This window comes from Myxocyprinus asiaticus, chromosome 2 (assembly GCF_019703515.2).
Source record: "Myxocyprinus asiaticus isolate MX2 ecotype Aquarium Trade chromosome 2, UBuf_Myxa_2, whole genome shotgun sequence".
Lineage (NCBI taxonomy): Eukaryota > Metazoa > Chordata > Actinopteri > Cypriniformes > Catostomidae > Myxocyprinus > Myxocyprinus asiaticus.
The window spans coordinates 61,663,293-61,678,037 of record NC_059345.1 but is presented as its reverse complement, the minus strand read 5'-3'; the positions used below and the strand labels follow the sequence as shown (position 1 = coordinate 61,678,037).

The 14,745-nt window shown below is 35.5% G+C and overlaps 1 protein-coding gene across 4 annotated transcripts in view; it reads left to right on the top strand.

Annotated features, from left to right (window-relative positions):
- Nucleotides 1-14,745, top strand: part of si:cabz01074944.1 (uncharacterized) — a 37,149-nt gene that overhangs the window by 2,751 nt on the left and 19,653 nt on the right. For 3 of the 4 annotated variants that reach the window (XM_051719385.1, XM_051719403.1, XM_051719376.1), the window contains exons 2-5: nt 9,904-10,221; nt 10,403-10,663; nt 12,123-12,230; nt 12,356-12,426. In XM_051719385.1, coding sequence (XP_051575345.1) covers nt 9,904-10,221; nt 10,403-10,663; nt 12,123-12,230; nt 12,356-12,426 — 758 coding nt within the window. The remainder of the gene's footprint in view (nt 1-9,903; nt 10,222-10,402; nt 10,664-12,122; nt 12,231-12,355; nt 12,427-14,745) is intronic. The other variant, XM_051719394.1, reaches the window with a different exon arrangement.

Sequence of the window (14,745 nt, the reverse complement as noted above, 5' to 3'; positions counted from 1 at the left end):
AATATCATCAAAGTTGATTTATTTCACTAATTCCATTCAAAAAGTGAAACTTGTATATTATATTCATTCATTACACACAGACTGATATATTTCAAATGTTTATTTCTTTTAATTTTGATGATTATAACTGACAACTAAGGAAAATCCCAAATTCAGTATCTCAGAAAATTAGAATATTACTTAAGACCAATACAAAGAAAGGATTTTTAGAAATCTTGGCCAACTGAAAAGTATGAGCATGTACAGCACTCAATACTTAGTTGGGGGGGCTCCTTTTGTCTGAATTACTGCAGCAATGTGGCGTGGCATGGAGTCGATCAGTCTGTGGCACTGCTCAGGTGTTATGTGAGCCCAGGTTGCTCTGATAGTGGCCTTCAGCTCTTCTGCATTGTTGGGTCTGGCATATCGCATCTTCCTCTTCACAATACCCCATAGATTTTCTATGGGGTTAAGGTCAGGCGAGTTTGCTGGCCAATTAAGAACAGGGATACCATGGTCCTTAAACCAGATACTGGTTGCTTTGGCACTGTGTGCAGGTGCCAAGTCCTGTTGGAAAATGAAATCTGCATCTCCATAAAGTTGGTCAGCAGCAGGAAGCATGAAGTGCTCTAAAACTTCCTGGTATACGGCTGCGTTGACCTTGGACCTCAGAAGACACAGTGGACCAACACCAGCAGATGACATGGCACCCCAAACCATCACTGACTGTGGAAACTTTACACTGGACCTCAAGCAACGTGGATTGTGTGCCTCTCCTCTCTTCCTCCAGACTCTGGGACCCTGATTTCCAAAGGAAATGCAAAATTTACTTTCATCAGAGAACATAACTTTGGACCACTCAGCAGCAGTCCAGTCCTTTTTGTCTTTAGCCCAGGCGAGACGCTTCAGACGCTGTCTGTTGTTCAAGAGTGGCTTGACACAAGGAATGCGACAGCTGAAACCCATGTCTTGCATACGTCTGTGCGTAGTGGTTCTCCCCCACATTTTTGAATGGGTTTTGTTTCACAATCCTCTCCAGGGTGTGGTTATCCCTATTGTTTGTACACTTTTTTCTACCACATCTTTTCCTTCCCTTCGCCTCTCTATTAATGTTCTTGGATTCAGAGCTCTGTGAACAGCCAGCCTCTTTTGCAATGACCTTTTGTGTCTTGCCCTCCTTGTGCAACATGTCAATGGTTGTCTTTTGGACAACTGTCAAGTCAGCAGTCTTCCCCATGATTGTGTAGCATACAGAACTAGACTGAGAGACCATTTAAAGGCCTTTGCAGGTGTTTTGAGTTAATTAGCTGATTAGTGTGGCACCAGGTGTCTTCAATATTGAACCTTTTCACAATATTCTAATTTTCTGAGATACTGAATTTGGGATTTTCCTTAGTCAGTTATAATCATCAAAATTAAAAGAAATAAACATTTGAAATATATCAGTCTGTGTGTAATGAATGAATATAATATACAAGTTTCACTTTTTGAATGGAATTAGTGAAATAAATCAACTTTTTGATGATATTCTAATTACATGACCAGCACCTGTGTGTATATATATGTATATATATATTAAATGAGATAGGACATCATACCTCGTATTTTAACTAATTTTGTTTAAAATTCAAGAATCTGAAGGAAACAATCTAAATTAATTTATAATATTTTTAAGTAAATCCCATTTATGTTCACATTCCTGACTTTTATTATTAATTTTAAATGTTACTTTCAGCATTTGGTATATTTCAGAAATCGTTTCTCTCCATCTTTGAAATTGTGGGGGTTCTGGTTTAAGCCAATTTTTTGTAATCCATTTCAAAGCTGCTATTCTGATTACCCTACATATATTTTGTTCAGTTTTATTTCTTAAGGACAATGGCATTTTACCCAAAATAAGGTTTTTTTTTTTTTTCATGTATTTCTATTGTGCAGTTAAATATTAAATTAACTATTAAATATTAGTCTAATCACTTCCAATAAGTTGTCAATTTAGAGCACTCATATAGAATTTGACTGTAATTAGCCTTTTTTTCTCTCCACAATTTCTCCAACAATCCACTTTTACCATGGTATTGTATTTACTTTGAATAACAGGTAGTCAATGATCACCTGGTCTGAGTACTGGAATCTGAACATCACATAAGTAAAGCCCAATGTGGTTTCAGGAAAGGTAGAAGCACTACAGATCATCTTATTTGTCTTGAAAGCTATATTCGTGATGCTTTTATTAGAAAGGAGCATGTTGTAGCTGTCTTCTTTGATCAGGAGAAAGCCTACGACATGACGTGGAAATATGGCATTTTAACGGATCTGTATCGAATGACTTTTAGAGGTCACCTGCCAACCTTCATTGGAAAAGTTTTATCGAACAGACTTTTTAGAGTAAAGATAGCAAACACCTTGTCCAATCTACATAAACAAGAACTTGGAGTACCTCAAGGTAGTATTCTATCAGTAACTCTCTTTAGTATTAAAATAGACAGCACTGCGAAAGTCACTGGTTCTGATGTTCCTTGTAGTTTATATGTAGATGACATCTGCATTTGCTACAGAAGCAAGTACATGCATACTATCGAGCGAAAAATCCAACTGAAGATAAACAAAATGCACTCCTGATCAACTCAGAATGGTTTCAAGTTCTCACAAACAAAAACCATCTGTATGCATTTCTGTCAGCTTCGTTCGTTACACTATGAACCAGAGCTGTTTATGGATGGAGTCCCCATCAAAGTCATTAAAGAGAACAGGTTCCTTGGTATCAACTTTGATAGCAAGCTGTCTTTTATCCCTCATATTAAATTACTGAAAAAGAAATGTTTTAAAGCTATGAACCTTTGAAAGGTTTTATCCAAAACCAAATGGGGAGCAGACAGTTCAACTCTTATGAATCTGTATAGAACCTTGATTCGCTCAAAGCTGGACTATGGAAATATCATTTATGGATCAGCCAGGAAATCATATACACAACTTCTAAATACTGTTCACCACCAAGGTATTCGACTGGCCTTAGGAGCATGCAGAACATCACCAATTCAAAGTTTATATGTGGAAGCCAATGAACTTTCCTTGGAAATCAGACACCTAAAGCTGACCCTACAATATGCAATCAAACTGAAAACAAATAAAGAAAATCCAGCCTATCCAGTAGTTTTCTCAACTCAACATTCAATACTATATGAAAGAAAACCAAGTCACATTCGTCCATTTGGCCTACGTGTAAAAACCCATGTGGAGAATCTGAAAGTGGATCTAAACATTCTGGAGAAGACACATTTTTGCAAAATCCCCCCATGGGATCTCAAAAAGCCTAAAATCCATCTGGATTTAATGTGAAACCAAAAATCAAAAACTCATCTGAATGAATTTTACCAACAATTCCTGGATATAAGAGCAGTATTCCCACAACATATCCCAATATATACAGATGGATCCAAATCTGGAAATAAAGTGGCAGCAGCCTTTGCAACAAGTCAACTGTGTCAAGGCATATCCCCGACCAAAGTTCAGTTTTTACTGCAGAAGCAAATGCTTTATTACTAGCACTATGTTCATTGAGACTGCTACACAGAAATCCTTTTTAATGATTACTGATTCTAAATCATGTCTGGAAGCATTGGAGTCTATAAGAACCGATCACCCAACAATTGTGAAGATTTTAAACAAAGTGTCATCTCTGGAATCAAAGAATTTTAGTATTATTTTCTGCTGGGTACCTGGCCACTCAGGAATCTCTGGAAATGAACAAGCAGATAGAGCTGCCAAAGAAGCATTATCCTCAGAACCAGTAAAATGCTCTATTCCATTCACAGACCTAAAACCAACATTAAACGTATACACTAAAAACTAATGGCAGTCAGAATGAGATCAATGTTTATCCAAAAAATTATGGGAACTAAATCCTGTTGTTGGGACAAGACGTGTATTTCCTTTTAATAATTGTTGGAATCAAGTCATTTACACTCGATGGCGGATAGGACACGCAAGGCTCACACACCAATTTTTACTATCTGGAGAATATTCACCAAAGTGCCCATCCTGTCAGAGCCCACTATCCATTAAACATGTCTTACTGGACTGTAACGCTTCTACACACTTGAGGAACCTGTATTATTCTGTTGACACTTTTGAAAAGGTTTTTAACCAAGTAAATCCAAATTTAGTTTTAAGGGTTTTAGAAAAAATCTTAAACACCTTTTTTAGTTTTACTCTTGAATAACTAAACTGGCTCTTGCCACGAATATAGCCATAGAAGCTGGCATGGCGTTAAAAAAGGAAAGAAAGAAAGAAAACAAAGAATAACAGGCGTTATAAAAAATCTCATTTGTATCTTCCAAGCATGTTTCCGCTAAACACTGGATTGAGTATGTAATGTATTATCTGATATTTCTTCCAGTCTTGCTGACTAATTTTTATTTTTAATTCATCCTCCCACCTACATATAATTTTATTCAGAATGTCCTGTATATCTCTTTCAAGTGCACTCTTTAAAATTCCTAACATTTTTACTGGATTAGTTGTATTGCATGTATCAATATACAGTTTATTAATGGATGCATTTCCTTTTTTATTTCTTTTACTTTAACTTCTGTTAATAAATATCTTACCTGTAAATAATTAAAAAATTGTTAATTTGGAAGCTTATAATTTTTTGCTAGGTTTGAAAAGGTATCCATTACTTTATCAGCGAACAGTTGCTGATATCTTTGCAGACCATTATCTGCCCAAAACGTAAATGTATTAACTCATCTATTTGGCATGAAATCAGGATCTTTAGCAGTTTCTTGTACATTAACTATATCTTTCAAACCAAATTCTAAAAGTACTATTAATACAAATATTATCTATTAATTTAAATTTGTTGCTTTAACAGGGATATACCAATAGATTCCCCCATTTGATACATTTCCATCTTCCTCCATTTCACTTTAGATTCTTTGTTCATCCAGGCTGAATTTGGGCAGCTTTATAATAATTTATTACATTTGGGAATTTTTGTCCTCCGAGCCTTTTTGACAACTTAAGAATCTTAAGACTAATTCTAGGTTTCCTAGTATCCCATATATATTTACAAAGTAGTTTATTCCATTGTCTAAAAACACTTTTTGATATACTAACTGGTAGATTTTGAAAATGGAAAATAAACTTAGGGAGAGTATTCATCTTTATAGTCTTTATAGTTTGTTTTGTAATCAAGAGTAGCCTATATTTAGTTGTAATAGTTTTTAATGATATATAAAGTTTTCAATTGAAAAATATACAAGCTTTTATATTTTAAATAAATTTAAGCTTTTAAAATTATTAAGCCTGTGAGTTCTTGTTTGAGGATGAAACCTGCAAAAACAATAATTAAATAAATACATAAATCTGCATATTCTTGCATAAATACATATATAAACAATAACATTTGCAAGGAGATATACAAATAAATAGCCTGAACAAATAAATAAATAAATGCACCAATCAATGCAAAATAATATAATACGAAACATAAATACATGTTTGAGGAAATGCAAATTGTTAAAGGAAATGCAAAAATAAGTTTATTTTTATTCCACATTTCTATATTCCTTTAAAGGTGCAGTATGTAAGATTCAGAAACCCTTGTTATTAATGATACCTGTGGCCATTAAGTGAACTGATACATTGACTGCATTTATAGGATAGCCTATGTTGGCATTAGCTAGCTAGCCAGCTTTATCAATAGCTGTTAGCTAAATTTGGTGGATGACAGTAGCTGTTTATAAAAAGGCTGTACATTATAAATATGTTGAGACAATTCAGTATTGATGTGATTCCATCACAACTGTCATTTTGATATATCGATGCATTATTGTTTTATCATAATAGATTGTATATATTTTCTGTATAACCAAGTTTCATCACACAAATGGGTCTTTTTGCATTATCTTGAACATTGTCTAGCATTCATTTCATGTGTTATTGTAGTTTACCTTGCTGAATAATTACAGATTAACATTGATTATGACAGTTACTGTGCAGGCAAGATCAATTTAGCTAAAATTACACAGATCATGGCACTATATTTCACATGCTTTGCAGTTAAGTAAACTTACCTGTCCAATAAGAAGAACACCAATTCAGGGTCGGTTTTGATCCCCAAAACCAAACGGAGGTCCCTCCAGGAATCAAATGCCCTGCCGATGTTCACTCTAGTTTTTGCTCGACCACGATCACATTCCCGCTTAGCCAGACAGGATTCAGTAGATTTTTTATTTTTTTTTGGCTTACTCTGAGTTTGTGTAGGAGTCTGTGTTGTGCTGGGAGCCGGACACTTGCTGGATTCCATCTCTAAGATAATGTTACCTAGTGTTGCAGTTTGTTGTCGCTGTTGAATAGCAGAAGAGAAGCTATCACTGTCTGAGGCAAGGCTCTCGGGAGCACGCATAAACATCACATCCTTTGGATTTTCCCGGCAAAAGCGACCCGCTCCCTTCCTATGAAAATCAGTCTACAGGCTTTAATAAGCAACCTAGGAAGTCCGGGATGGTCTCATTTTTTAAGTTGCATTACAAGCCGTTCACACATTGGCAAAAAAAAGGTGAATATTACATGAAAATTGTTACATATTTCACCTTTAATCATAGATTTATTTCTGTATGCTGTTCCTTATTTATTTTTTCTTCCCGCAACATGCTAATGAGAGGATGTCAACAGTAGAGTTTGCAGTTTCACCATGGTGAAGAGGAGGTCTAGCAGTCGCTCCGCGAGGCAGTGAATAGTTTGGAAAATCATAAAAGCGAGATTCTTTGCTTAATTTTTATTAATTGGTTGATTGTGAAAATTCGGTATTGTCCTTATTAATGTCATGATCAGCCAATGGTGTCATAAATTCCGCCTACTGATGTTTGATTGACATCCTCTCATTAACATGTTGCATGAAGGAAAAATAAATACAGAAATAAATGAATAATTTAAGAAATATAGAATTAAAAATAAACTTTCATTTTTACATTTCCTTTAATATTTTTGCATTTCCCCAACCGTTTTATATTGTATTATTTTGCATAATTAATTTATTAAAATAATTTATTATTAAATTATTTGTATACCTCATCGCACATTTAATTATTTATATATTTATTTATTTATTTATTATTTTGCCGCTGTTTCGCGTTGTGTAAATGTCTTTAATTGCTTCATCATTTTAAAGTTATCCCTTGTAAGGTTTAAATCATGTGTTTTAAGTCTTCCTGATTTCATGCTGAACTCTTGAGCAGTGTAAATTTTAATTTTATATATATATATATATATATATATATATATATATATATATTAAAACAATGTCTTGTGCACAGTTTAAATGAATTAAAATTTTTATTTTCATAATCATCAGCTTTCAGCAAGAGGTAAATCCCGCTGAGTCTCTCGCGAGAAGTGAATCGCTCTCTCACACACGATTGGTTGTGCGCTGCAAACGTCACTCATTCATGTGCACGAGCGCGTAATCTAATCTTATAGTCATGATCGTAGCCTGAGTTAACAGGAAAAGTTGATGAGCTGTATCATGGTACCAATTAAGCCTGATTGGATAGGTTTGAATTTGTCAACCTGAAAACAATCCTGAAACCCTGAGTTCGTTAAGCGACCTTCATGGCAGGGGCGTTTTTAGAGTTTGAAGAGACTAGGGGCTTAGCCCAGACACAGACCCACCGCTCCCCAAGCGCAAAATACAGCTAAATGCATTACTGACAACTTGTATGTTTTGGAGGAACACTTTATTCCGTTTCAGTAACAACTCCTGTATCTACTGGTTTCTGTTAACACACATCATACTCTTTGTCTTTCATGGTGTCTACATCATACTTTACTACTTGTTGTCTATCTGTCTTTCCTGGTGTCTCCCTCATATTGTACTCTTTGTTGTCTGTCCCTCTCTTTCCTTGTGTCTCCATCATATTGTACTAGGCCCTTTTTTGCAATCCAAAACGTTCGAGGGGATATTGAGGTAGCTTTACTTGTTTAGGGCCTGTGTCTGGGTCTCCTAAATCAGTAATGGTCCAACCAGTTGCCCCTGTCTGCTGCTGCTCTAGGTCTTTAATTGGCCTACTGTTCTCTTCTGCAAAGTAGCAAATTAAAGATGCAACATATCAGTAGGTACTATACTGTATACTGATAGAATCATTTATTCTGCTGCTGCTTCTTTAAATTAAAGTTAAATGCAGAGCCTACAGAACAAAGTAAAATTTTATGCTTTTGCATTTTATGAAAATATTATTTTAGTAATAACTTTGTCGAATAAAAAATTATAATAATATTTTATATTAATATTATATTTATTTTATATTATATTTATATTTTTTACAACTTTTTGTCGAGAAAATTGGCATTAACGTAAAAATATAGTGTCACATGACAGAATTTACCCCAATCGTTGCCTGTGTTAATCCTGACGACAAGGTATAGGCCTACATCCTTGAAAGCCAATTTATTGTACGTGATTATGGATTGATCTGAACTGCATATTGATCCGATGCTGTAATCATGACACTTCCAGGAGTGCCAATTAACCCTATAACCCTAACATAACACTTCCAGGAGTGCCAACACAAATATCTCGTATCATGCACATCAACAAGTGCACGGAGAACAAATGAATGGCCACTGTTTACGATTCATTTAATCATGGTAGACATCTGTTTATTTATTAAAGTTGCTTTTACACACCATTCAAAATAATAGCGGCAGTCATGGAATTAGCCCATAATACAAAAAACATATGCACAAAGATGTTTTAAATAAAAAATAAATACACAATACTAGGAGAAAAGCTTCAGTGTGCTTTTTTGGAACACTAACATATAGTCCAATTCTATTAAATTATTGTTTAGTTTACTTTTGAAAAAATGCCGGCAAAATTCCCTGTATTAAATTAAATAAAGTACCAAACGAAAAAAAAACATTAAATAAAAAAATAAAAAAATCACCAAACTAACATTTTTTTTAGACCTATATAAGCCTTTTCTTAACACAAATTTAAATTAGCCTTTCCCTGTTCTGTAGACAATAAAGTAAAGGCTGAATTACATTCTCAGAATGTTCTGCACGTTTTTCAAGACTATAAACTATCAGAACTATTTGTCCAATGAGTTCACTTTCAGAAAACTATCTTTTGAACATTTTAAAACTTTTAAATATTTTAAATCGAACCCTCTTTACCTCCGATCGCATTTGCTGAGCTTCCACAGAAAATGTAAATTGCATTATGACACTAAAATTAATTTTAGATGATAATCAAGTTTAGTTGGTCGTTAAAAGTTGCAGGACAAATATACTGGACATAATGCAGCTGTGATGGCAATGCTTTAGATGATTGTTCAAAATAGCCTATCAGGAATATATCATATGTAAACCCTGAAATTACACATTGATAAGGGGAGGAGTCGTGCGAAGTAAGCGGTGCATTCGTATGATTGCAAGACACGCAAGTAGACGTCTGTATATAATCGCACAGCAATGCCGTTAGGGTAAATAATCGGAGTGCAAATATATTATTGGAATTGGATCAAAAGACCCGGGGCTTAAGCTCCGGAAGCCCAGGCCTAATGACACCACTGCTTCATGGTACAGGCCTCAGGTGCAATTAGAAACGCAGTCGCCAAACGAGAAACAAGAACAGAGAAAGTCTGTTGTGTTAGAGTGTATTCTGCTGACGCATTGTATGTTAAAGATGCTCTAGATGGGGGCAGTCAAGTCTCGGTTATGGTGAACAAATTTTTTACTTGCCCTTGTTCTATGTTCCCTTTCTTATGGGTAGTTGACATTGTTGAGGTCATTTTTGTTGTCAGACTGGTGTTTGTGGACACATTATTTTGAATGACAAACTAAAAGAGCAGCAATTTAGTAATATAAAGCAGTTGTTGTAAATAATATGTAACCAACGTTGTTTACTCTGTGTTGTAGGGTCATGTGGTGATTCAAAGGCTGTGAACATTGAACATAAAGCTGTTGGGAGCTCCCTGCATCTAATGCTTGATCATCCAAAAGAAAATTATACTCTGGTACAATGGAAATTAAATGAGACAGTCTTTGCGGAGTATTATGAAAGTAATCTTAAAATCTTGACCCCTAAATTATTTGCCAGAAGGTTAAGGATGAATCTGAGTGATCTTAGTTTAACAGTAGAAGAACTTAAATTCCAGGATTCTGGAATCTTCTCCATTGTTGCAGAAGGACACCATACACAATATGAAACAAAATGTATTGTGCTACATGTGCATGGTAAGGTTAATCTCTTGATATTTTCTTTCAATACCATTACATTTTTAATTGGCAAATACTAAAACAACATTCAAGAAATGAAAATAAATATAATAAGTAAATACTGTTTACATTGCCTGTCTTTTTTTTGCATGCCATTGGCTTATGTATGCCATTTGGTTGATTGTCTTTCCTCCCACAGATCTCATCAGAGATGTACAGATTAAGTCCAATTCTACCTGGCAGCAGTCAAAAAACATGTGCACATTTCATCTTCAGTGTCTGGTCCTTGGTGATAGGAATCCATCCTACAGCTGGAGTGGACTTTATGTCGGCAGTGAACAATACCTACAATTCAGTCTCAATCCAGAAGTGAGCAACACGTTCAACTGCACAGCCAATAACAGTGTCAGCATCAAGACTGCAACCATGAATGTGAAGTGCAGCGAGGAGTCTATATCAAGTAAGTAATTTGGTAGCACTGGCATAGAATTGGGGTAGATGATATAATAACTGCGTTTATTTATTTGTTTTTACTCAGAGGGTAATCTAACCGTTAAAAACTCTCACTGCGGCGTCCTTACATTGAATATACTTTTTTATTTCTCTGTGCATTAACTTGAACTGTTATTATGCATTGTGTAATGTGTTGTAATGAAACATAATTTTCCGATGCACTGCACAAGACCTGAACGATCATTATACGAATTAAACATTGGATTAGATGTGACATAAAAGGCACCACATGTCCAGTTTTCAGAAACATTTGAGTAGTAATTACATTAAAGGTGCTGTAAGCGTTTTTAGCCGTTCTAGAATTTCCCCAAGCTGAGCGTGGATTAGCCACGGCCCCTTTTTTCCAAAACCCCACACTCCAAAGATACCACATTTATTTAAGACAGACATGAGCAGAAATGGTTGTCAAAAACAACAGCAGCAAAATAGCGCCCTCAACTGACTACTGTTTTGAGCAACATGGCATAAAAATGGTAGTAAGCCTAAGTAATTCGCTGCAACTACAATACTATGGCCACGTTCACACAGCTGCTGAATGACCTGTTTTGAGTGCTTATACATTTAAATATTCACACCTGTAAGTAAATGCGGTTGTCAATCCCAAATACTGACTGTGTGAACGTAGCCTATGAGAACGTGAAAAATGATTGAGTCTAGAGCTGATACAGAGACTGGTGAGACATCTTAGGACACTTGTTTTAGTGATATCTTTCAGGGAGAGTAAACATTTTTGCATAGATTTCCATGAAACAAATCATGTATAGCACCTTTAATATACTCCTAACCTAAACCCTACATCTAATCTTTCTTTTACTTTTTTTGCAATTGTAGTATCTTGCTAGCTGGAGATCAACAGGCACAGTACATGCAATTTGATGCATGTGGCCGCTTCTCTGGAATTCGGCGCACTGGCTCCCAATTTAGGTGGAAATTAATACACCGATTTCCAGTGTGATCATGTTGTTTACACACCTCCTTTCTTTGTACATTTTAGATTGCGCTTTATTCACAAAACTCAATTAACTATTACCGGCTGCTGTTTGCAATTACATTTAAAAGAAATGTTGATCATGGCTGTAGGAATTTATCGAATGATGGATAAATGGAGGATGTACCTGGATGACAATGGTAGAGTGATGCTACAGTATGTAAAATGTGTATGGCAGATCACTGTAGTCTGGTACATTCTCACAAAACTATTACTCAGAACTGGCCCACAATTTCGAGAATTGTGCCATGCAATTTGCATTCAGCACAGATTTTGTTGGTGCATTTCCTGTGGGTGCATAGTGAATCGGGTCCCAAAACATTGTGTGTAAATCAATAGGGCAATTCATTTACCCCAGAGACTTCTTTTAACCTGCGGTGATATTGGTCATGATTTAACAATAATTTGGTGTAATTAGACATTACAGGTTTACCTCAGTACTTGCTAATTGCAGTAGGAACTGGAATTATGGGAACTGTTATCCTTAGTGGAATCACAGCAGCATACTGCAGGTGGAGACATAAAGGTGTGTTGGAAAAGTGTGAACATAATTTTTATGTAGCTTTTTATTCATAATATAACTCAAATCATTATCTGGTCTGTATTAAGAATGTTTTAATATTTGTAATAGTTATTTTTACATGCTTTCAGGAATAGGGGACAGCGAGGAAGGAATAACAGTGTACGAAGACGTGAAACCTGGTGGCACTGCTGAGAAAGTGGTGAGCAGGCCATTCACATGACTTTATGGGTTAAAAGTCTTTTTAATTGAATATCTTTTGTCTATGAATTTGCAAGACTGTTAGGCCCGAAACATGCTTTGCACAAATATGCGTACATAGATGCAAGCACTATGCCATCATATTGCCGACACGATCGAACATGCTTAAAGGAATAGTTCTTCCAGAAATGATAATTCTAATTTTTATGTCTCAACGAAGATACTTTAATGGAGATATGATGTGAATATATCGATATAATGCAAGCTAATGATGATTGGTATGCACTGCCCATGTACACGCACATGCATCAAGCGTGAGGACTGTAAGCTTCAAATCATGATCGTGACTAGGAGGCTACAAAAGGCAAGATTTATAGTGAAAAAGGAGTTACATTTTGGTCTGTTCTCACCCAAAACCAATCATATCGCTTCAGAAGTCATGGTTTAAACCACTTGTGTTGTATAAAATACCTTTTATGCTGCCTTTTTGGAGCATAGAAGGGTTTTTCCCCATTAACTTGCATTGTAAGGATATATTTACATAATATTTCCATCAAAATAACTTTGGTTATGTTTCGGTTGCAGAAGAAAGAAGGTCATATGAGTTTGAGACAGTATAAGCGTGAGTAAATGATGAGAGAAGTAACACGTTGCATTAACTATTACTTTATCATGCATTACTATGGCAGTAACAAACCTCAGTCCTCAAGGGTGTGATATTAAACTGTGTCATTATTCATTTAAGCTGCTATAAATATATTGACTTTACCTTATTTCTGGGTTTCCCAAATGGAGGTTCACGAACCCCTGGGGGAGAGAGAGTGCAGGGGGAAGTGGGAATTTCCATCATTTACCAAATTTTAAAAACATTAACAGATAATTCCAAATGCCTGTCATTTGACAAATAAAAAACAAAGAACAAACAAAGTGGGTCCATTTTCCTTGTGTCTATCATCTCTCTGGCTGTTTCTCAGTGTGTGTTATGCGTTCTTATGTTCTCGTGGACTCATTCGTCGTCATTATCCACGGCCGAAGTTCAATTCCAATACTCAAAAACTCAAGTACAGAGTATGCATAAAATTACCATGAATATGTTCTTGATCAGGCTGAATATCAAGGATGCTGGTGTTTTCTCTCAAGATGAGTTTCCCATTGTAAGGTTGCGTAAGTCTGACGGCTTGTGAGAGTTGTCATATTCCATCAACATTTGTTGTTTTGTTAGATGTAATTTTAATACAGTGATTAACACATGGAGGAACCAAGTGTTAAAACACTGTTCTTTAAACATGTAACTCGTCCTGCAAAACCTCACTGGTATGATGCTAATAATGCTGTCACTGGTGTGTGCTAATGCCAGTAGAACTCGCACTGATTACAGATGTGCTGGGACCGTCAACTGGGCAAACGGAATGTATCAAATCAAAACTTGCATAGATGCGTTCTACGTCCTCCTGTCCTTCCTGGGTGTTCATCTTCGGTCAGGGGGTACCAATAAAAGATCAAAGGCTTGGCAGAATAGATATGAGGCTAAAGCCCCCTCGCGACACCAACCCATGTTTCAGCCGAACCAATCACTTCACGGAAGCACCTGTGTTGTTTAGGTGGCCAGCAACTTGCACAGCAGCAGGAACTCCTAAAATATTGTGTATAATTTCCTAAAAATATTTAATAGTAAGGAGGACATGTCTCGTCACCCCAGGTTATAATGGTTGCTACAGCTCTGGCTTTGTTACTTATAAAAGTAATTTTTAATGATTGAAAATGTAAATATTGGCTATATCAAGATATCAAGGTATAAATTTGCATACACAAATGGAGTGACATGCATTTATAAAATGATCAGGGAAACAAAAACTGAAATGACAGAAAAATAGACTATTTAAAAAAATAAAAGAAATTTAGTACTGTGATGGATGATTATGTCTTGCAATCTATGATTTGGGATAGAAATGCCAATGGTGAATGAAATAAAATAAAATATATAAATACCAATAAACATTAGATGTAATAAAGGCCCATTAAAATATAACCATAATAAGAAAAATGAAGTGCAAAACCAAAAATTGCTGTAATTTATATTTCAAAAGTTTTACATTACTCATAATACCAGGGGCTACTTCAAGTAAATCATTTAGATCAAATGGGATCAGCTGACAAAAAAGTTTGTGAACCCCTGCCTTATTTGCTCAGCAATTTTCTATAACCATGACCGATTGGCTTGAAAAATAAAACTAAGTAGAAGCGGACAGTTCACTCTAATGTCTTATTCACAGCAGTGCCATCTTTGATTTTTGATAGGAATGACAATGACACTGTGAGG